Raw genomic sequence first — 24,785 nt, forward strand, 5'->3', positions numbered from 1 at the left:
CAAGACAAGGATGTCCATTCTCACTACTGTTATTCAACATTGTACTGAAAATCCTAGCCATAACAATCAGAGAAGAAAAATAAATGAAAGGCATCCAAATCAGTAAGGAAGAAGGAGAAATTTCCCTATTTGCAAATGACATGAAACTACCTATTAGAAAATCCTAACGACACAACCAACAAAGCTACGAGAACTGCAATAAAGTTGCAGAATACAAAATTAATACCCAGAAATATGTAGCATTTCTAGACACTAATAATGAAATAGTAGAAGAAAAATTAAGAAAACAATCCCATTTATATTGCACCAAAAAGAATGAAATTTCTCAGAATAAACTTAACCAAAGTGGTAAAGGACCTGTGCTCCAAAAAGTATAAAACATCAGTGAAAGAAATTGAAGATGACACAAACAAGTGGAAGAATATTCCATGTTCATGAATCAGGAGAACAAGTATTGTTTAAATGTCCATACTACCCAAAGCAATCTACAGATTTAATTCAATCCCTATCAAAATACCAGTAGCATTTTTCACAGAAGTAGAACAAAGAATCCTAAAATGTGTATTGAACCACAAAAAACCCTAAATAGCCAAAGCAATCATGAGAAAGATAAACAAAGCTGGAAGTATCACAATCTCAGATTTCAAGATATACTACAAAGCTGCAGTTATCAAAACAGTATTATACTGGCATAAGAATAGACACAGATCAGTGGAAGAGAATACAAAGCCCAGAAATAAACCCAGGATTATATGGTCAATTAATCTAGAACAAAGGAGGCAAGGATATACAGTGGGGAAAAGTCTCTTCAACAAATGGCGTTGAGAAAAATAAACAGCTACATGCAAAAAAATTTTTTTAATTGTACCACTTTCTTACACCATATACAAAAATAAATTCAAAAAAGACTAAAGACCTAAATGTGAAACCTGAAACCATAAAATTCATGTAATAAAATATAAGCAATAATCTCTTTGACATCAGTCATAGAAACATTTTTCTAGATATGTTTCCTTTGGCAATGAAAACAAATTCAAATTTAAATTATTGGTACTATACCAAATGCAAATTTTTTGCACAATGAAGGGAAACATCAACAAAACAAAAAATATACCCCACCAAATGAGGGAAGATATTTGCAAATTATATATCTGATAAAGGGTTAATATCCAAAATATGTAAACAACTTATACAACTCAACATCAAAAAATAATCTGATTAAAAATAGGCAGAAGTCATGTATATTTTCCAAGGAAGACCTACAGATGGTGAAAAGAAACATGTAAAGATGCTCAACATCACTAATCATCAGGGAGATGCAAATCAAAACAACAGTGAGATGTCACCTCACACTTGTCAGAAAGGCTAAAATCAAAAAGATAAGAAATAACAAATTTTGGTGAAGATGTGGAGAAAAAGGAATCCTTGTGCACTGTGTATGGGAATGCAAATTGTTGCATCCACTGTGGAAAATAATAGGGATATTTCTCAAAAATTAAAATCGAATTACTATGGGATTCAGTAATTCCACTACTTGGTATTTACCCAAAGAAAACAAAAATACTAATTTAAAAGATATATGTACCCCAATGTTTATTGCAACATTGTTTACATTATTCAAGATATGGTACCATCCCAAGTGTCCTTTGACTGATTAATGAAAAGAACTGGTATATTTATATAATGGAATATTACTCAGCCATAAAAAAAGAAATGAAATCTTCCCATCTGTAACAACATGGATGGACCTACAGCATATAATGTTAAATGAAATAAGTCAATCAGAGAAACACAAATACCATATGTTTCGTTCATATGTGGAATTTAAAACCAGAAAAAATTTGACAAAAACAGATCCTTAAATATAGAGAATAAACTGGTAGTTTTCAGAGGGGAGGTGGGGGGATGGGTGAAATAAGTGAAGGGGATTAAGAGTACATTTATCTTGATGAGTACTGAGAAAATATAGAATTTTTAAATCATTATATTATATACCTGGAACTAATATAACATTGTATGTTAATTATACTTGAATTAATTTTTTTCTTATTCATGGTTCTGAATCATGGCATGCTTTACCAACATAATTTCAAAAGTGAATTATTTTAATCCAGGAATATAAACAGAAGTGACCCTGAAACATGGCATTAGCCTTATGGTTCTGTTATGAGAATCATTAAGATTCAGGAGTGGTAAGAGTATGGTTCTTTGAGCCTATACTAAAAGAGACCAAGATCCATTAACACAGTTTGCTCATAAATTCCCCAGACAGGAATGAGAAATATATATGTATCCTTTTGAAACTTCCACTTAGAATGCATGGTTCCTTTTTGTGACTCCTCACCCCCTTTTAATACGCCTTGTTTTTGTTCATTTTGAAGGAGTAGAAATGCTTGGAAAAACAGATGTCATAAAGTCCACTAGTGTCATATGATCTGCAGCTCTTTAAAGAAACCATATTCTTAACCAATCAAATATATCCCATGAGCTGCTTTTGGAACTTTGAATACAGGAGTGAAAAAACAAATAAGACTCACTGCCTGTATGGAGCCTATATTCTTATTGTGAATACAATTAATGAACAAATGAATAAATATGGAATTTTAGATAAAGATGCAGTCTATGAAGAGAAATAAATAGGGTTCAGGCTTAGGAGACTGGACACTTCCTGGGGAAGGAGATGACATAGGATATGGCAACCAGGGAAAGTTTCTATGAAGAGATAACATTTAGCCTGAAATAGTACATGGTGAGAATTTTTAGTCATGAAAAGATCTGCGGAGGAGCAGTCCAAGCAAAAGAAACAGCATACATAATGCCTTGGAAAAACAAAACAAAACAAAACAAAACAAAACAAAAAACAGTCTTGGTGCTTATGAGAAACAAACAAACAAAAAACAAAAAATGCTAGTTTGGCTAAATTATGTAAGAAAAGTGGAAAAAGTGGTACAAAATGAGGGTGGAAAATAGGTAGGGTCTAGATAATGTAGGCATTGAAAACCAAGGTAAGAAGTTTGCGTTTTATTCTGAATGTAATGGAGAACTACTGGAGTGTTTTGAAGCAGGAGAGACTAGAGATAGCAAGACTACTTAGAAACTCTTGCAGTATTTCAAGAAAGATAATGATTGAAACTCTTAAAGTCGTAGTAGTTGAGATGCAGAGACATGGACAGATTCAGGATATATTTTGGAGGTAAGCTAAAGAAGTTTTACTGATTGATCATATGTGGGGGATGAGGAAATGGATGGAATCACAGATGATATCCAGGTTTTAAAAGATCAAATGGGTATTTACTAAGATGGAAAAGACTGGGGAGGTATAGATTTTGGAATGGTTTGAGAGTTGTTATGTTACTTTTGAGATGCCTAGTAGACTTCACACTGAAAACTTCAAGTAGGTGGTTAGATAAAGGAATTTGCACTTCAATGGAAAAATCAGAGCTAAGCATATTAATTTTGAAGTAATTAAAACATAGATGATATTTAAAGCCATTGGATTAGATGGATTTACCAAGAGAGGGTTGTAGATAGAAAAGGTCAGGAATCAAGTCTTAGGTCATTGCAACATCAAAGATGTGGAAGAGGGGCGGGGATACAATAAAGGTGGCAGAAACTACCAGTAAGTAGGAAGAAAACATTATAGTAGAGTCCTAGAAATCAAGTGAAGTACATATTTTTAGAAGGAGGGAGAGGTTATTTTAAATGATGTTGGATTGTAGAATAAGATGAGAGAGGAGAAAGAAATGGATGTGGCCACAAGAAGGTATTTAGTAAATCTTGAAAAGAGCAGTTTCAGTAGAGTGATAGAGATGGAAAAGCCTGACTATATGGTAGCTATGCATATGGAAGCTTATTAAAGAGACTTTGTCTGAATGTAAAAAAGCTCATAACTTACCCTGAAAGGTTTTTTATAATTAAAATCAATCCATGTCCTCAACCTGTTTTCTTATATTTTACTTATTTTTTTCATAAACACTTCTCATGGAAAATAATCCAGCTACTTGGGGGTCTTTCTTTTCCTTTGCCTTAAAATTTATCCACCAATACATTTTTATTTCTTGTAAAGCTTGCTGCCCTAATGGCTACTCACCCATTGATTCAGCCTCTAAGACTTACCATTTAGCAACGAAGTCATTAATCAGTTTTGGACTTAAAGTCCAGACTTTCTGACAGAAGTGGAAAAAAAAAGATATCTAAATAAAAATAGAAAAATATATGAAGAGAAAAATGGGTATATATATATATACATAAAATTTTATTATAAACCAAGGATAGAAAAAACTTGGAATAAAAAGTAAAGGGAGATCCCTATGAGATTAGAAGAGGAAGTAGAAGCCCCTTGAGAAGAAATCAGCCTAAGAGAACAGGGAGGAAGAGGGGGAAGGGAGGAATTTAATTAACATGAGAAGCTCAAGGTTAAGACTCAGCAATATCTACAGAAGCTCTGAATTTAGCAGAACACAGGGCATCAGCCCTGTCATGCTGAGAATTGACAATAAACACTGTGTGAAAGCAGAGGACACAGAGGTTGATGCTCAGAAACCATGCAAATGAATTATGTCACAACCAAAGATCAGAAAGAGCCAGTAAGGGTGGAGAAGATGGGGAACAGGAGCCCCTACATTCAAATTGAGATGTCTACCTAAGCTTCCCCTTATAGCCAGATTTTGGAGGAAGGGGGATGAAAAAGGAGATCCTCTGGAGAAAAGAAAAAAAAACAAATTTACAGAGCATTTACTCTCCAAGAAAGCAAATTAACCTGAAAGAGACTGTTATAAACCAGAAGGGATCTAGTTACCCCTGACAAGTTAACTTATTTCCCTGATTATCAGTAAGAATGATGACTTATAAAGAATTTTAGTTCAGCTATAGATTAAATAATTTAATTTGCATATTTGAATCCTTCTATGTTATGTTTTTACTGTACTATGTCTGGATTTTGGTTGAGTTTTTACTATATTCAGCAACTTCTTAGGAAATGTCTTTCTATCTCATTAAAATCTGCCCCTATAGAAGTTTCAGTCAATTTTCATTTTTTTATTCCTTCTTAAGAACATTTAACCACTCTTGTAATTGTATTCTCTTTACAAATAATTTTAAATGTTTTCTTAAGTCACAAGCCTGTTCTCTGTTTCAGTCTAAATATTATTCTTAACTTTTTGACATTTGTTTTTCACTCAACTCTTTTGAGTCCTTTTGAATTATTCTTTCTTATCTGTTAGTCCCTAACTTGTCAATATTTCAGTAGAATTGAACTACTCTTAAGGAAAATATAAATTCAACCTTTTAAAATATTTTTCATCTTTAGTCGATTTTTTCCTAAAAAACACAGTAAACATACCAAAGGAGCATATCTTGGTTTTAGAGGTGCAGGGGGCATCTTGCACCGACAGAGACGTTTGATCTTGGGTGATGGTAGCAAAGGCTCACAAGGAGGTAGTGGTGGTCTTTCTCTTGATGGAGGGACTCTACCTGTACCTGCTTTTTTTCCTTTTTCTTTGAATGTAGTCTTTTTGGATGACATTTTGAATTCTCTCTTTAGTTCCAGTGCTTCCTTCTTTGAATCGGTAGATGTGGCATCTGATTCATCAGCAACTCTCTTTTTAGCCCCAAGTTTATATAGTGACTCTTCAGATTCAGCATCTGAAATTTTGAATGTCTCAGGCTTCCTTGAGTCTTTCTTGGAAGATTCATCAGATTCTGAATCAGTAGACTCTATGCCCTTCTTTGCATCCTGTTTCTTGGCATCTTTCTTTGAATCTTTCTTTGTCTTCTTTGAATCATACTTATCCTTCTTTGACTCCCAATCAGATTCAGTTTCAGTAGACTCTTCAGACTTCATTGCAAACTTATTTTTGTCATCTTTCTTTGAATTTCTCTTATACTTTTTTTCATCTTTTTTATCCTTTTTGGAATCCCATTCAGATTCAGAATCAGCATCAGTAGACACTACGTCCTTCTTGGCATCCTTTTTCTTGTCATCTTTTTTTGAATCTTTCTTATCCTTCTTTTCATCTTTCTTCCAATTCTTTGTCTCCAATTCAGACTCAGTTTCGGTATCAGTAGACACTTCATCCTTCTTTGTATCCTTTTTATTGTCACTTTTCTTTGCATCTTTCTTAGCCTTCTTTGAATCTTTCTTTGCATCCTTTGAGTCTGCAGATTCTGCATCGGTAGTCTCTGTGTCTTTTTTTGCATCCTTCTTCTCTTTCTTTGGACCTTTCTTATCTTTCTTTGCATCTTTTGAGTCTACAGATTCAGCATCAGAGCTATTCTTTGCATCCTTTTTTGTGTCCTTTGAAGGCTTCTTTGAATTATTCTGAGAGTAATTCTTTAACCACATATCACATTTCATAGATTCAGCACCAGACTCCTCTAAATACAGTATGAAATCCATATTTGAACTATTTTTTGAACAAGTCTGTGATCTGGCATCAGAATTGTTCTTTGAGTCTTTAGAATCCTTCTTTGCACATATGAATTTGTTATCTGTCTCCATGGAATTCTTCGAATCTCTCTTATCTTTTTTTGGATACATCGAGACTGCTTTAAAATCACTGGATTCTGGGTTTATTTCTAATTTGGACTTTGAATCCTTAGATAGTTCACTTTTACGTGATAATTTTGATGGAGTTTTATCTGCTTTATTTCCTCTTTTAAGTTTCTCATCATTTACCATTTTAGATTCTGTAGTTGTTTCATGTGGGCCTTTGTTTTTCTTGGAATTTCTCTGCAAAGTTCTTCCTTTTTTGTCATCTTTGGACTTTTTAGATTCTCCATATTCTGTACGGGCTTTAAGAGTATAAGGATTTCTGAATGGAGCCTGTCTCCTGACAGTTAAATAAACAGATGGCCTTTGGGAAATTTTTTTTAAAGAATGCCTTATCCTTATATAATCTGGCTTCTGAACTTCTTCTAATTTTTTTTTGTCGTGTCTCTGAAAAGATCAGTTAGAATAATGATAAACGTTTTTAAATAAGTTATAACATTTTAATATTGAAACATGAAAATTGTCTATTTTTTCATTAACCATCTACTTAAAATGGAAAAAAAAATAGTTTCAACATTCTATGTGTGTTCTGTATGTGAGATAACTCCATATTAGAAACCAAATGACTTTAAACCTTAGGATTTTCTCAATGGCTTATATAGAGATTGGAGCAAGCCTACAGTGATCCATGAAATTTAAGGGCCCATCCTCACCATTGATAGTGGGTTCCTTTTCAATCCCTATATGGGAGAGATCTTTTGAATCATTTTGTGCAACTTTCATCCCCAAGTTAACTCAGAAGTAAGCTGATGCCCTTGTAGTTTGTCGTGACGATTCTTGTGATAACTGTAGGCTTCAGGCCTTGGTCTGATTTTTACTCCTGCTTTCAACATCTCTGATCAAATCAAGAGCCCGAGAGCCCTAATGTGAATTATTTCTCAAAACAAGGATATAAAATGAAACAAATATCCGATCCTATTAATTTGTGTAGCGGTAGTAAAATTTTTTTAAGTCTCAACCCCAAATCTGTCAAATTTAGACACATATACTAATTTTGCACTTATCTTTTATAGTCCTTTAACTATTCAGTAGGGACATCACCAGTCAATGAAATGGCCTTATAGAATTAAAGGAGGACCATGAAGAGAAGCATGAAACTTGGATCATTACAGATGTAATGAATGACACTTGAATAAATGCATTGACTTAACTCTGCTTTGGGTGATGCTTTTAAAACACATTTTGATATTACAATGGGTGATATCAGATTTCATTTAAATCACAGTAGTTAAAATAACACAAAGAGTAGGAGTGGAAAATAGAGAAAGATTTGATGTTTCCTTTCAAACATCTCCATCATCTTCTCTATTTGTAAGCTAGTTTTTCCTTTTCCTTATTAATAAGATAATGGCACTTAATAACAGAGGTAGAGAATTTGAATGTCCCAGTATCTAGTATCCCGAGTGCCAGATTAAAGAAAATGGAGAGGCCCTGAAACCTCATAAACATTGGTTCATATTCTAAGATTCAGTTTAGATGTTTTTGCAAATGGTAACCATTTCCTGAGAGATCCCACTAGTTGCAGCATTAGGTTCTGTAGCTTACATAGCCTAATAGCTATATAATGCCTTTGAAAAGGAGAATTATGTATAAATAAAAGTTTATCTGAAACAGGTGGGGGTAATCTGTTGTACAGGGAATTATAAACTTAAAAATATCTGCTTCCAAAAGGAAGTGAAATTCAAATTACATATTTTTAAATTTATATTTATATATTAAATAATCTTAGATTTAGTTAAAAATGACATTTTCAATACTTACAGGAACTGAGATTTGTGATTGTGAAGGTCTTGATCTCTTTTTTCTACCTGGCTGGAGTGGTTTGGGAAATGTCAAAGTAAAATAATCTTGATTCCATAATTTTCTGCTTGATTCATTGACTAAAATGAGTGTGAACAATGAACAATTTGCAGTTAATAGACTTTTATCAACACTGAAATATTCTTAAGAAATATATTGTTTCAGATAAGTTATAACTTAAAATATAGCTTTTCCCTCTGGAGTCTATAGTTTATTTACATATCAGTTAGGGAAAATAAAAGCTGATTTCTCCATTTAGGGCTAAATTATGTGTAAGCTTACATTTGCAATTTTATTTTCTAGATTAAACTAGTTTTCACAATTTTCACTTAAATCACAGTAGTTAAAATAATACAAACAGTAGGAATGGAAAACAGAGAAAGATTTGATGTTTCCTTTCAAACATCTCTATTTTGGTTTTTCTTTATGTCATTTTGGTTCTGTGGCAGACAATATGTTTTCTGTAGTCCCCATGAGAGCACAATGCAGAGCATAGTCAGTAAAGTCTCTATTGATTAAATCTAATAATTTATTTTAGTGCTGCTTTGACCTCAATGACATCCAAGCCACAGAAATTAAGGCTACAAACCCAAATCCTGATTTTAGTTCAGGGAACCCTATTTAAAGAATGGCATATACACCTTTGAAGGCATCCAGAATAAAGTGATCAAACTATGTGGAAGCTCTAACATCAAAAGAAGAAATGATGAGATAACTCAGAATAGTTGTCCTGGAGATAAGGAGACTAATGAGAGATGTGATCACTACATTCAAATATTTAAAGAACTGTTATATGAAAGTGTAGTAGCAATAGTAATAACAGAATAGCTGCAACTGCTAACACTTACATAGTGCTTACTATTTCTCAGACTGTTTTAAGCACATTTAATTTTCACAACAACCCTTTGAATTAGATATAATTTATAATTGCTTCCATTTTATAAATGTACAAAAATGAAGCACTGAGAGAAGTTAAATTGTTTGCTAAAAATCATAAAGTGGAAGAGCTGAGATTCAAAGACAGATAGTTTGGCTCAGAGTCCGTGCTCTTAATCACAATGTTAGAGAATTCTATGTATTTCCTAAGAGGACTAGATCCAGTGGGTAAAAGTTGTATCAGTGCAGGCAGATATCAGCTCAATATATAAGGAGAACTTTCCTTAAGTTGTAGCTGTTCAACAAAATAAAATGTCCACTTTCATCATTTTGACTCTTTTTTCTCTACTTTGAGTTTTATAATTGTGGATTTTAAATAAAAGGAAAACTTATGCAATTAAGGTCGGTTTTTATAATGAGGAAGAACAAACTCTTTCCTTTAAAATAGCTAGTACAAACCCACATCAAGGTCAGAAATATTTTAAACACACACACATTTCAACATACATACACATATACACATATGTATAAGTTTTTTTAAATATTAAGAAAAAATCAGGGCACTTTATGGTGTATAAAATTGAACTGAAGATACTAGTCCTTTGTCCCTAAAATAATTTTAAATATAATCTAAATAATATTGAACTTTAAAGACTCAATTCTTACTTGATACGGAATTATCATTTGTTCTGATGTTTATTTCTTGCCTGTTAAAAAAAAGTTTCAATTAAATTTGTGCTATAGTTAATAATAACTAATAATAGTAATATGTCAATAATAACATAATATAATTTATAATATGATATAATATAATATACCAGTGAGAATGCCTGGTATCAAAAAGACAAAAAATAAGTGTGAGGATGTGGAGAAAGGAAACACTTGAACATTGTTGCTAGGAATGTAAACTGCTGCAACTACTGTGGAAAACAGCATAGAGGTTCCTCCAAAAACTAAAAATAGAAGTACCATAAGATACAGTAATTCCACTTTTAGATATTTACTTGAGGAAAACAAAAAGATTAATTAAAATAGATATATGAACCATTATGTTTACTGCAGCATTATTTATAATAGCTAAGATATGGAAGCAACCCAACTGTCCATCCATAGATGAATGGCTAAAGAAGATGTAGTATATATATAATGGAATATTACTCAACCATAAAAAAAAATTAAATCTTGCCATTTGCAGCAACATGGATGGACCTAGAAGGTAATATGCAAAGTAAAATAAGTCAGATATATAAAAATCATATAGCAAATAAAAAATGCTATGTGATTTTACTTATATGTGGAATCAAGAAAAAAAAACAATGAATAAACAAAAATAGAAACAGACTCTTAAGTACAGAGAACAAGCTGGTGGTTGCCAGAGGGGAAGAGAGTGGCAGGATGAACAAAATAAGTAAAGAGGATTAAGAGGTACAAAATTTCCATTTTAAATAAATAACAGGGATGAGATATATAGCACAGGGAATATAGTCAATAATATTTTAATAATGTACTATACTGACAGATGATAACTGCACTTATTGTGGTGAGCACTGCATAATATATAGAATTGTTAAATCACTATGTTCTACACCTAAAACTAGTATAATATTGTATGTCAACTATACTTCAATAAAAAAGTAACATAAATTTTAAAACATGCCAAAATACTATATTTCCTATGTATTATTCGATATTGTAATAAATAAACAGAGTTTGCATTATAAACATTGATAAACATATAATAAAAATACTTTAAATTTGTACTATGGGTAAAAATAATAATAATATTGTTAATAAGGCTTCAATTGTAACACATTGAGGATTTTTTAGTGTAGTTGATACAATTTTACATTAGTTTCAGTTGTACAACATAGTGATTTCACAAGTTTATTTATTTATTTATTTTTTAAAGTATGGTATTTTTTTAAAGATTTTATTTATTTATTTGACAGAGAGAGAGACAGTGAGAGAGGGAACACAAGCAGGCAGAGTGGAAGAGGGAGAAGCAGGCTTCCCGCCGAGCAGGGAGCCCAATGCGGGGCTCGATCCCAGGAAGCTGGGATCATGACCTGAGCCGAAAGCAGAAGCTTAACAACTGAGCCACCCAGGCGCCCCTGTGATTTCACAAGTTTATACATTATGTTATGTTCACAAGTGTAGCCGTCATCTGTTCCAATACATTACTTTTACAATATAACTATTATCCTTATGCTATCTATGCCTTTTATTACCATGACTGTCAACTATCAGTTCCCTGTATTTATAGGTCTGATTCTGCTTTTTGTTTGTGAATTTATTTTTTGAGATTCCACATATAAGTGAAATTATATGGCATTTGACTCTCAGCCTGATTTATTTCAATTAGCATAACCCATGCTGTCTAAAATGGCAAGATCTCATCCTTTCTTATGGTTGCATAATATTCCAGTCCGTGTGTGTGTGTGTGTGTGTGTGTGTGTGTGTGTGTGTGTGTGTATCATCTCTATCTATCATCTATCTATCATCTATCATCTATCTATTTATCTATCTATCTATCCACCTATCTATCATCTATCTATCATCTATCATCATCATCTATCTATCATCTATCATCATCTATCTATCTACCTAGTCTTGACTTAGGGGACATATCTAGAAAAATTTTGCTCTGGTTGATGTCAGAGAAATTATTGTCTGTGTTTTCTTCTAGGATTTTTATGCTTTCAGGTCTCACATTTAGGTCTAATCCATTACGAGTTTATTTTTGTGTTTGCCGTTAATAAGTGGTCCAATAACATTCTTTTACATTTAGCTGTCCAGTATTTCCAGCACTATTTATTGAAGAGACTGTCTTTTGCTTATTGTATATTTCTGCCCTTTTTGTTATTTCTGGGCTCTCTATTTTTTCCATTGATATATATCTATTTATGTGTCAATACCATATTGTTTTGATTACTAAAACTTTGTGGTATTTCTTGAAATCTGAAATTGTATTATCTCTAGCTTTGTTATTTTTTTCTCAAGATTGTTTTGGCTATTTGGAGTCTTTTATAGTTCCATACAAATTTTAGTATTATTTGTTCTACTACCGTGAAAAATGTTGGCATTTTGATAGGGATTTCCTTAACCTGTAGATTACTTTGGGTAGTGTGGACATTTTAACAATATTGGTTCTTCCATCCATTAGCATAAAATATCTTTCAATTTGTGTCATCTTCATTATCTTTCATCAATGTTTTATGGATTTCAGAGTATAGTCTTTCGCCTCCTTGATTAAGTTTATTCATAGATATTTTATAATTTTGGGTGAAAATGTAAATTATGCTTTTTTTAAATATCTCTTCCTACTACTTTGTTATTAGTGTTTAGAAATGTTACTGATTTTTGGGTATTTTGTATCCTGCAACTTTACTGAACACATTTATCAGTTCTAGTAGTTTTTTGATGGAATCTTTCAGATTTTTATTCTATATTCATGTCATTTCCAAATAGTGAGAGTTTAACGTCTTTACCAGTATGAATGCCTCTTATTTCTTTTTCTTGTCTGATTGCTGTGGATAACACTTCAATACTATGCTAAATAAAAGTAGTGAAGGTAAACATCTATGTCTAATTTCTGATCTTAGAGCAAAAGCTGTTGGTTTTCACCTTTCAGTATGATGTTAGCTGTGCATTTTTCACATATGGCTTTTATTATGTTGAGATATGTTCCCTCTAAACCCACCTTGTTGAGAGTTTTTATCATGAATGTATGTCGTACTTTGTCAAATGCATTTTTTTGCATCTATTGAAATGATCATATGATTTTTTTCCTTTGTTTTGTTGATGTGGTATATTATGTTGATTGACTTACAAATATTGGACCACCCTTGCATACCCAAAATAAATCCCATTTGGTTGTGGTGAATGATCTTTTTATGTATTTTTTAATGCAGTTTGCTAATATTTTGGTGGGAATTTTTGCTTCTGTGTTCACTAGGTAAATAGACCTGCAGTTTTCTTTTTGTAAGTGTCTTTGGTTTTGGTATCAGTATAATTTTAGCCTGGTAGAATGTATTTGGATGTTTTCCTCCTTTTTCTATTTTTTTAGAGTATTTTGAGAATAGGTATTAAATTTTCTTCAAAGGTTTGGTATAATTCACCTGTGAAGCCATCTGGCCCAGGACTTTTATTTTTTGGTAGTTTTTTGATTACTGACTCAATTTCACTACTAAAAATTGGTCTGTATGGATTTTCTATTTCTTTCTGATTCGGTTTTAAAAGATTGTTTCTAAGAATTTATCCATGTCTTCTAGGTTGTCTAATTTGTTGATACATAAATTTTTGTAGTATTCAGTTATAATTCTTTGCATTTCTCTTGTGTCACTTGTTACTTCTCTCTAATTTCTTATTTTATTTATTTGGGTCCTTTCTCTCTTTTTTTTTCCTCGATGAGTCTGGCTAAGAATTTATCAATTTTGTTTATCTTTTCAAAGAACTAGCTCTTGGTTTCATTGTTTGTTTGTTTGTTTAGTTTCTCTGCCATTTATTTCCTCTGACCATTATTATTTCCTTTCTTTTACTCACCTTGGGATTTTTTGTTGTTGTTTTTCTAGTTCCTTTATATGTAAAGTTAAATTGTTTATGTGAGCTTTTTCTTGTCTCTTCAGATAGGCCTGTATCCCAATATATTTCCTACTTTGAAGTGATTGCACTGTGTTGCAAAGATTTTGTGTTTTCATTTTCATTTGTCTCCATTTATTTATTTATATTTTAGTTCTTTGACTGCTTGATTAACTCATTGGTTCTTTACTGTCATGTTGTTTAGTTTCCATGTGTTCATGTTTGTGGTTATTCTAGTCTTTTCTCTTGTGATAGATTTCTAGTTTCATACTGTTGTGATTGGAAAAGATGCATGGTATAATTTCAATTTCTTAAATTTATTGAGGCTTGTTTTGTGTCCTAACATGTGACCTATTCTGGAGAATGTTCCATGCAAACTTGAAAAGAGTGAATATTCTATTGTTTTTGGATGGAATGTTTTGTATATACCTCTTATGTTGATCTTGTCCAAAGTGTCAAGACATTTTTTCTTTGTTGATTTTCTGCCCAGATGATCTATCCATTGATGTAAATGGTTTGTAAAGTCCCTTGCTATCATTGTGTTGCCATCAATTTTTCCCTTTATTTCTTTTAATATTTATGAATTTAGGTAGTCCAGTGTTGGATCTGTAGATATTTATAATTGTTACAACCTCCTGTTGGAGTATCATTATGTAATGTATCATTATGCAATGCCTTTCTTTGTCTCTTGTTTTTCTTTTAAGAATTATTTATTTAGGGCGCCTGGGTGGCTCAGTTGGTTAAGCGACTGCCTTCGGCTCAGGTCATGATCCTGGAGTCCCAGGATCGAGTCCCGCATCAGGCTCCCTGCTCGGCGAGGGGCCTGCTTCTCCCTCTAACCCTCCCCACTCTCATGTACTCTCTCTCTCTCATTCTCGAGAGAGAATGAGAGAAAGCACGAGAGGGAAGGGGGTCAGAGGAAGAAGCAGACTCTCCGCTGAGCAGGGAGCCCGATGCGGGACTCGATCCCGGGACTCCAGGATCATGACCTGAGCTGAAGGCAGTCGCTTAACCAACTGAGCCACGCAGGCGCCCCTCTTTTTCTCTTGTTAACAGTCTTTGTTTTAAAGTCTATTTTTCAATAAATAAATAAATAAAATCTATTTTTCTGACTTCACTATTGCTGCCAATTTTTTTTGCTCCATTTGCATAGTATATGATTTTTTTAAATCCCTTCACTTTCAGTCTCTTTATCTGTAGGTCTGAAGTCTATCTCTTGTCAGCAGCATATATAGATTTTATTTTTATCCATTCCGCCATCTTATGTTTTTGGTTAAATAATTTAGGCCATTTACTTTTATTTTATTTTTATTTTTTAAAATATTTTATTTATTTATTTGACAGAGAGAGACAGAACGAGAGAGGGAACACAAGCAGGGGGAGTGGGAGAGGGAGAAGCAGGCTTTCCGCCAAGCAGGGACCCCGATGCATGACTCGATCCCAGGACTTTAGGATCATGACCTGAGCCGAAGGCAGATGCTTAACCGACTGAGCCACCCAGGCACCCCTAGGCCATTGACTTTTAAAGTAATTCTTGATATGTACTTATTGTCATTTTGTTAATTGTTTTCTGGTTGTCTTTGTAATTCTTCTTTGTTCCTTTCTTCTTCTCTTGTTCTCTTTCGTTTTATTCCTAGTTTTTATAGTGCTACATTTCCTTCTCTTTGTTTTTTATATATCTATCATAGGTTTTGGGTTTGTTTTTACTATGAGGTTCGTATATAATATCCTATGTAAATAACAATCTATATTAATTGTTTTTTCATTTAAGCTCAAAGATATTTTAAAAAACCAATTTATTTTTCTTTTTTTCTCTTCTTTTTTACTCCTTCCTCCATGTTTTTTATATATGTACATAGTCATATATATAATAGTCATTTATATATTATATATAATCTTTTTTACATTTTTTTGTAATTTTCTTATATCTAGTTAGGGCCATTTTTTTTTCACTTAAAAAGTCCCTTTATCATTTTTTATATAACTGGTTTAGTGGTGATAAACTCTTATTTTTTGTTTGTGAAATTTTTTCTCTCTCCATCAAATCTGAATAACCTTGTCAAGTAGAGTATTCTTGGTTGTAGGCATTTCTTTTCAGGGCTTTGAATATATCATTGCATTCCCTTCTGGCCTGAAAAGATTCTGCTGAAGCCTTATATGTTTTCCCTTGTAGGTAATTTTTTGCTTCTTTCTTACTCCTTTAAGGTTCTGTATCTTTAACTTCTGACATTTTAATTATTTTTATCATGGTGTGGACATCTTTGTGTTCATCTTGTGTGGAATTCTCAGTGCTTCTTGGACTTGGATGTTTATTTCCTTCCTTGTGTTAGGAGATTTTTCAGTAATATCTCTTCCAATATTTTTCTATCCCTTTCTTTTCTTCTTCTGGGGATTTTATAATGTGAGTATTTGTTCCCTTGATGTTGTCCAAGAGAACCCTTAACCTATCCTCAAATTTCATTTTTGCTTTCTCTTTTTGTCATTCAGTTTGAGCATTTTACATCACCTTGTCTTCCAGATCATTGGTACATTCTTGTATATCTGCTGATCTGCTGCTGATTCCATCTAGTGTGTTTTTTTTTTTAAATTTCAGTTATCATATTCTTTAAATATGATTGCTTCTTTCTCATATTTTTTGTTTGTCTTTATTGAAGGTCTCATTGAGTTATTCTACTCTTTTCTCCAGCCCATTATCTTTACAATCATTACTTTAAAATCTTTATCAGGCATATTGCTTATGCCTGTTTCATTTAGTTGTCTTTAAGAGGTTTTTTTTTCTTTTTTTTGGAGAACATTCCTCTGTCTCTCCATTTTGCTTGACTTTCTGTGCTTATTTCTATGGATTAGGTGGAACAGCTACTTCTAAACTGAAGGAATGGTCTTGTGTATGGTTGTCCCCTATGTAGACTATTTGGTTGGTGACTTTTCCTGCCTGTCTAGAGCTATGGTTGATATGGGTTGGGGTCTTGGGGCTTTCCATGTAGTGGAAACCCTGTCAGGACAACGAAAAGTGAAATGGACACAGGGAGGGTTTTTACAGCATTCTATGCACTGAAGGAACACTAGCAGGACAACTAAAGCTGAAATGTGTGTAAATCACAGTGTTTGGGGGCTCTCTATGTTGGAGGTGCCTTGACAGGGTGGCTGAAGCTGATGTAGTATGCAGTCAGGAGGTCCCTGATCTCTTCATGCAGAGGGTGCCCTGGCAGGATAGCTGAAACTAACGTGGGTACAAGCTGGGGGCACTCAGAACTCTACACACAGAGGGCATCTTGGATAACTGAAGCAGAAGTGGATGTAAAACAAGTTCTTCCTGGATTCTCTGCACAGAGGGTGCCCTGAGGAGTGGGTGGAGTTGAGATGTACAGGGTAAGAGGTCCTGGGATGCTCTGTGCAGAGGGTATCTTGGGAGGGTTGTTAAAGCTAAAATAGGCATGGGCTGTTGTGATCTTGGGGGTCTCCATGAAAAATGTGTCCTGGCAGGACAGGTGAACCTAAATCAGGTACAATTCTGGGTGTCTTGGCTCTTCACATTGAGGGTGATCTGGCAAAATTGCTGATGCTGAACTGGGTGCAAGTGAAGGTGTATTAAGGAACTCGGTGCAGTGGTGCCCTGGCCAGGTGGCTGGAGCCAAGGCTGGAATGGATGGCAGTGTTCTGGGGTGCTCCACATAGCATGTGCTTCGGTGGGGTGTCTGAAGCTGATGCCTGCACGAGCCTGCAGTTTCTGGGATGCTTAATGTCAGGAGCACCCTGGGAGGACAGCTAGATCTCAAGCATATGTCAGGCAACATGTTTTGCAACACTCTACACCAGGGGTGCCATAGCAAAACATCTGGGATTGTTCTGGGCTCCTTTGCACTTGTGTCACTTTGAGACAAAGACTTGGGCTCTGGTGAGCACTAAGCAGCAGTGTCCTGGTGTGCACTACCTTGGGGTCACCCTGTGGGACAGCTTGGTATGGCCCAGGACTCATTGAGGTGGCAGGCCAGTTAGGGTGCTCAGACTGCACTGGCTTCTGCTTTCAAAGTAAAGGGGGAGTGTAGACTACGTATGTTCACCCCTACCACCCGAGAGCATTCCAGCAGCTCTTCCACCATTTGGCAGAGTTCTCAGGCTGACTCTTTTCTATTATAGTTGCTCATTTGAACTACAGCTTCTTAAAGAAAGAAAAAATAATAATAAAAGAAAAAAGAAAATTTTTAAAGAAGCCAAAAAAGAACAAAAACAAAATGAAAACAGGACAAAAAATGTGGCTTATTTTCCATGCCCTGGCATGACTAGGGCTGTGTGGGCTTGTGTACCTTGAGCTAGCTAAGGTTGTAATCTCACTGTGTGGGACTGGAACTTATTCTAGTCTGGGACTTTAAGGTGGATGGTGAGAGAGCATTTCCACAGCATCTGTGAGCATTGTAAACAGCATCATTTTCCTGTGCCCCAGCTCAACTGAAAGTAGAGTGGGCTTGTGGATCCTGAGCTCACTGGGGTTACAAACTTGCTGTGTCAACTGTACCAACTAGTTATGGTGTCTGGACCCTTCCCTGGTGTGGGCTTTTAAGGTGGAGTGGAAAAATAAACTGTGTTGTTCTCCAGTCCCTCTGACCTGGAGAACATTCTTGTAGCTCCCTTGCCATTTGGTGGAGTTCTAGTGTTCTCTCTTTTATATACTAGTTGCTCTGTTTTTTTTTCTTTTTCTTTTCTTTTTTTTTTTTTTTTAGCAGTTCTAGATACCACTGATTTTTTTAAAATTTAAATTCAATTTAGTTAACATACAGTATTATTAGTTTCGGGGGTAGAATTTAGTGATTCGTCAGTTGCATATAACACCCAGTGCTCATGATATCAAGTGCCCTCCTTAATGCCCATCACCCAATTATCCCATCTTCTCACCCACCTCCCTTCCAGCAACCCTCATTGTTCCCTATAATGAAGAGTGTCATGGTTTGCTTTCTTCTCTGCTCTTATTTTATCTTTCCTTCACCTTCCCTATGTTCATCTGTTTTGTTTCTTAAATTCCAAATGACTGAAATCATACAGTATTTGTCTTACTATAACTGATTTATTTTGCTTAGCCTAATACCCTCTGATTCCATCTATGTCATTGTAAATAGCAAGATTTGATTCTTTTTGGTGGCTGAGTAATATTCTATTGTATATACAGACCACCTGTTCTTTATCTATTCATCTGTCAATGGACATCTTTTTTTTCATATTTTGGCTATCGTGGATATTGCTGTAATAAGCATTGGGGTTTAAGTGTCCCTTTGAATTACTATTTTTGCATCCTTTGGATAAATACCTAGTAGTGCAATTGCTGGGTCCTATGGTAGTTCTATTTTTAACTTTTTTGAGGAATCTCCATACTGTTTTCCAGAGTGGCTGCTCCAGGTTGCATTCCCACCAACAGTGTAAGAGGGTTCCCTTTCCTTACATCTTCACCAACATCTGCTGTTTCCTGAGTTGCTAACTGTAGCCATTCTGACCAGTGTGAGGTGGTATCTCATTGTGGTTTTGATTTGTATTTCCCTGATCCTGAGAGATGTTGAGCATTTTTTCATGTGTCTGTTAGCCATTTGTATGTCTTCTTTGGAGAAAAATGTCTTTTCATGTCTTCTGCCCATTTCTTGACTGGATTTTTGGTTTTTGGGTATTGAGTTTGATACGTTCTGTATAGATTTTGGATACTAGCCCTTTATCTGATATGTCATTTCTGAATATCTTCTCCCATTCCTTAGGTAAAAATCAACAAAACTAAAAGGCAACCTACTAGATACTCTCTTAAAGCAAGGCTTTTTTTTTTTTTTTCTTCTGTGCCCAAAGGCAGAGGAATCTCTTCTTGGTCCATCACTACTATCCTTCCCCACTGTTGTTCATAGCATCAGGGAGAGTTCCCATTTTTACTGTGTCTCCATCTCTTCTGTTGTCCTCTTTGCCATTCTCTATATCTTTGTGTGGAAACTGTTCAATCAGCCCTTAGTTTTTCTTCAGGAAGAATTATTTTATAAATAGGTGTAATTTGGTGTTTTCCATGGAGGAGATGAGTTCAGGATGTTCTTACATCACCACCTTGGACTGCAAACATCACTCTGATAAATCTTATGCATTCCCTGACGTCCATTTTCTAAGAATGTCTACCTAAAATTCATATCACAGTTTCCCACCCCTAAATGAAATTATAAAAAACAAAAGTATATTTTTCACCAGAAACTTGAAAAAAATCTACTATGGATCAAAAGCTGAAATAAAAACACAAATTTGACAAAATCTCAAGTAATAAAATATTTATAGAATAATATATCAAACCAGCTCCCCCAATCCTCTAGTGAAAATGTCTAGACAAGTAGAAACTCACTTGTTTCTAAGTGTACTAAATAAATTTTATTACAATTTATTTGATGTTTTTGATCAAATAATTTTTTGATGTTCTCAGAACTTAAAATAAAACTACTAATGATATCTGAAAGGGGAACAGATAAGTGTTGATCTGGATTTTGAATTGTTTCTACACACAGGAAAAATTGTTCTATAATATTTTCAATTCAAAAAGTACCCATTGAATTTGGCAAAAATCATGGTGTTTGCTGAGGACACCTATGGTGTAATTTGTTTTAAAAATTTTATATCATTATTAGGTATCAGGGACAATGAGTCGTGACCATTGCTAATTCCAAGATTGTACTTATATACACATATATCCTAGAGCTTGATTTTTTAACTAACTTAAATTATCAAGTTAGTAAATATAACTTTTTATTTTATTCTTATTAGTAACTACTTATTTGACTTGTATTTATATTTGTGTTAAATCTATGTTCATTTCCTAAGTAAAGCTCTAGTATCCAGCATAAAGCCTAGTCCATACTCATCATTAAATTGCTACTGACTTAGGAAATATTTTGGATACACAGATTAATAAAAAATATCTAATCCAGTAGTTCTTAACTAGATGTGAACATCAAAAAAATAAAATGTGAACATGCCTGACAAATGCTCCTAGACCCTTGAAGCAGAATCTCTTGGTGTGGCTTAATGAAGTCTGTATTTTAAAACTCTCTTAGGTGGGGTGCCTGGGTGGTTCAGTTGATTAAGCTTCTGACTCTTGGTTTCAGCTCAAGTCATGATCTCACAATCATGATCTCAAGGCCTGGGGATAAGGGTTGCACTCAGCAGGAGTGTGCTTCAGATTCTCTCTCCCTCTCCCTCCTGCTCACTCTCTTTCTCTCTCAAATAAATAAATAAATAAAATCTTTTAAATAAACTAAAACAAAAATAAAACTCTCCTAGGTGATTCGGATACTTACCTCTGCTTAAGAACCACTGATCTAAGTGATCTTGAAAAGAAACATAGTTTTCTGAAATAATTCAAGCTTGTGGTTTTTTCTAGAAGGCAGTTGATCAGTGATATATTAGTCTGTGTTGAAGCCATATTTATTCACTAGCTAGATGATATTATGGCCTGGGATCTTGGAAATTTAACAGACTGGAGGTTTGACATGCTGACTGGATTGCTACTTTCATAGTTAGGAAAAAGGCTTTTCACCTGCATTGATTTTGACTTTTTTTCCCCTACAGCCTAAAATACTGTTTTTTAACCTTCTTTGATAATAACTCAATATATGTGTGTATAATTCATATTCTTTTGTAATAATATACATTCTAAATTATACATTAAGGTAGAACATATTGAAAGAGGAAATAAAACAAATTGAATCTCTACATCTTATTTCCACACTTCAATGGATTGCCTTGAACAAGCATCTCATTTTGGAGTACACTAGGAGAGGTAATCAGGGAACAGTGAAACAAGGGAAAATTTAGCCCAATATCATAACATGTCTGCTTTATATGGATGTGGTCTCAATCTCAAATTATTGGAAATTCAAATATAGCAAAATGTCTGAATAGTTATCCTCATAAATAGCATATTATTATTTTTTTACTTTATAAATGATTATGTGTATATTTCTTTGGTACACGGGTGGCCCTAACCTATAACGTGACATAAAGAGGGAATGAGTGCTAGAAGCCAGAAGACAGTGGAATGATATTTTTAATTTTCTGAAAGAAAAATTACTGCCAATTTAGGAGTTAAATACAGCAAACAAAAAGTGTGAGAATTTCATTCCCAGCAGAAGAACTAAAATAAATAAAATTGGAGATTCTTCAGGTAGGAGGAGGAAATGACACAAGATGATAGAGTTAATACAAAATTAAATAAAAAGCATAAAAAATAGCAAATATGTGGTTACAGGATATAAATATTAGGCATTTGTAAATAATAATTTGTTGTTTAAAATAAAATAAAAATTTTATGAAAAATAGAATTTATAGTAGTAAAGGTGTGTTGAATAAGTAGAATTAAAGTGTAAGGTGATTGCATTGTCTAGGGAGTGGCAAAAATATTAATTTGTCCTAAACTGTAATAAATCAAAGGATTATGTTGTAATTTCTAGAAAAAACAAAAACGAATAATAAAAGAATGTATAATTAATAAGATAATACATAGGGAAATATAATTAAAATGATTGATTAATACAAAGGATAACAAGAAGAGAAAATAAAGAGCACAAATGTGGGACAAATAAATAAAAATGAGGTATTAGATTGAAATCCAAATGTAAAATAATTACATTAAATGTAAACGGAGTAAGATAAAAAATTCTGAATATCTGCTATATAACATAGTATGTATAGTTAATGATACTATGTTGTACACTTAAAAATTTGTTAAGAGAGTAGATATGTTAAGTGTACTAACTAAAACATAAAAAGGTATATGGACTAAATACACCACTTAAAAGACAAAAATGTCAGACTTCCAGGGAAGATGGTGGAGTAGGAGGATACTAAGCTCACCTCGTCCCACAGATACAACTAGGTAACACCCACCTCAGTGTAAACAAACCACCAAATGTCCCAAAGATGGGAAGAACAAACTCTCCATAACTAAATATAGAAAAGGAACCACATCAAAGAAAGTAAAAAGAGTAGAGATGCAGTCAAACAGACCTGCAGGATTGTCCTTGGGAGGGAGGGACACTGGGCACAAAAAGAGTAGAGGGCCAGACTCCACCCCAGACACCCAGGCATGGAGGGACCCACATGGGGAAAACAAATCTTCGTAACATTTGGCTTTGGAAACCAGAGATGCCTAATAACCAGTGGGACTTAATATCTGGAACATTAAAAATCAGGGGGTTTAGCTCTAGGAGAGCTAGGAAGGCAGAGTCTCTGCCCTTAAAGATATAGCACAACAAACAACTCTGCTGAGATACAGCAGTTTTGAAAATGCCTAGGCTGTACAACAAGGACATTTATTTACTAATCTCAGAGCATGTGCTGGACGGGCAGGGACCTTTGGGGAACTTCACCAAGAACAAAAGAGCTGGCAGATACCACCTCCTTCCCCCACACCCCAAACTAGATACAAGGGAAATAGCAGAAACCAGCACAGTACACACATTTTCCCCCTTGCTTGCTAAGAGTCTACCATAGCCCTGTGTGCTCCTGTGGAAACATCCTCACCATCCAAACCTCAGCAGGAGTTTTCCCAGGTAGCTGCAGGCCCCCTTCAGGTCCCAGGCAGCAGAAGTGTGCAGAACTTGCTGGCACTGTGCTTCCTGACCCCATGTTCTCCTGTGGACTTGCTCTCTCCAATATACCCTTGGCCACAGCCCCTCCAAAGCAGTGTCACAAGCCTTGCAGTGCGCAAGAAGCCCCAATAGGAGACAGCACAACTCCAAAGTGACTCTTGGCCTTTTGAGAGGGGAATATAACTACACATAACAGTCCAACAGTGACCCAAGAAATGGGCTGAGGGCAGACATCAGGTCTGACTGCAGGCCCTGCCCACCAGTGAAGGCTTCTCAGGGGATAATATAGGAAAAGTGCCGTGCAGTACAGTGCTACTAAATCTCTGGCAAATGCATGGTCTGACTCAACTCAAGGACAAGGCAGACCTACAGTGGCTCATTAACAGCACAGACACTAAATACTTCCCACCACAGGCAAAGAGAGCAATTGTTGATGACTGTACTAAAGGTAAACATGGCACAGCCACAAGAGTGGGGCGCATTAAGCAACACAGGAGACACCTCTGAAGCTTCAGGTTTTGATACAGAGGATATTGAATTGCTGGGCACTACAGGACCTCTCATTAATAATGGCCACTACTTTCAAGAGTAAGAGAGGTAGTGGACTTTCTGAAAATATAGGAACAGACCCAGAGAGTTAGACAAAATGTGGAGACAGAGAAATATGTCCCAAATGAAGGAACAGCAAGAAAGCTAAACAAAATAGAGATAAGTAATATCAGTGATAGAAGAATTTAAAATAATGGTCACAAAGATATTCACTACTTTTGAGTAAAGAATGGAAGACCTCAATAATACCCTCAACACAGAGAAAGAAAACATAAAAAGAATCAATCAGAGATGAACTCTATAACTGAAATTAAAAATACACAACATGAAAATCATTGTAGATAAAAGGAAGCAGAAGGATCAGTGACCTGTAAGAATAATGACAAAGAAATCAAGCAAAACAGGAGAGAGAGAGGAAAAAAAATTATTAAGGGAACTCAGAAACATCATCAGGTGTAATAACATTTGCATTATAGCAATCCCAGAAGGAGAAGGGAGAAAGGGTTAGAAAATTTATTTGAGGGGGGTCCACAAAGAGACTCATAGTAATTAAAATTACAAAAAAGTACAGATTAATAAAAAAGTAAAAGGTTTTATTTATTTATTTGACACACACACAAAGAGAGAGATAGCAAGAGAGAGAGCACAATAGGATGAACAGCAGTCAGAGGGAGAGGGAGAAGCAGGCTGCCTGCTGAGCAAAGAGCCCAACACAGGACTCAATCCCAGGACCCTGGGATCATGACCTGAGACAAAGGCAGATGCTTAACTGAGCCACCCAGGCGCCCAAAGAGATAATTTTTAAAGCAGCAAGAGAAAACAGTTACATTCAAAGGAAC

General features: G+C 34.6%; 1 protein-coding gene across 1 annotated transcript in view; it reads right to left on the bottom strand.

Moving 5' to 3' along the window:
* CYLC1 (cylicin 1) overlaps positions 1–24,785 on the bottom strand; it is a 120,764-nt gene that overhangs the window by 47,807 nt on the left and 48,172 nt on the right. Inside the window, exons 3-5 of the mRNA XM_027608629.1 lie at positions 9,893–9,933; positions 8,312–8,430; positions 5,342–6,937 (exon numbers count right to left, since the gene is read on the bottom strand). Coding sequence (XP_027464430.1) covers positions 5,342–6,937; positions 8,312–8,430; positions 9,893–9,933 — 1,756 coding nt within the window. The remainder of the gene's footprint in view (positions 1–5,341; positions 6,938–8,311; positions 8,431–9,892; positions 9,934–24,785) is intronic.

Source organism: Zalophus californianus, chromosome X, assembly GCF_009762305.2.
Source record: "Zalophus californianus isolate mZalCal1 chromosome X, mZalCal1.pri.v2, whole genome shotgun sequence".
In the NCBI taxonomy this organism is placed as follows: domain Eukaryota; kingdom Metazoa; phylum Chordata; class Mammalia; order Carnivora; family Otariidae; genus Zalophus; species Zalophus californianus.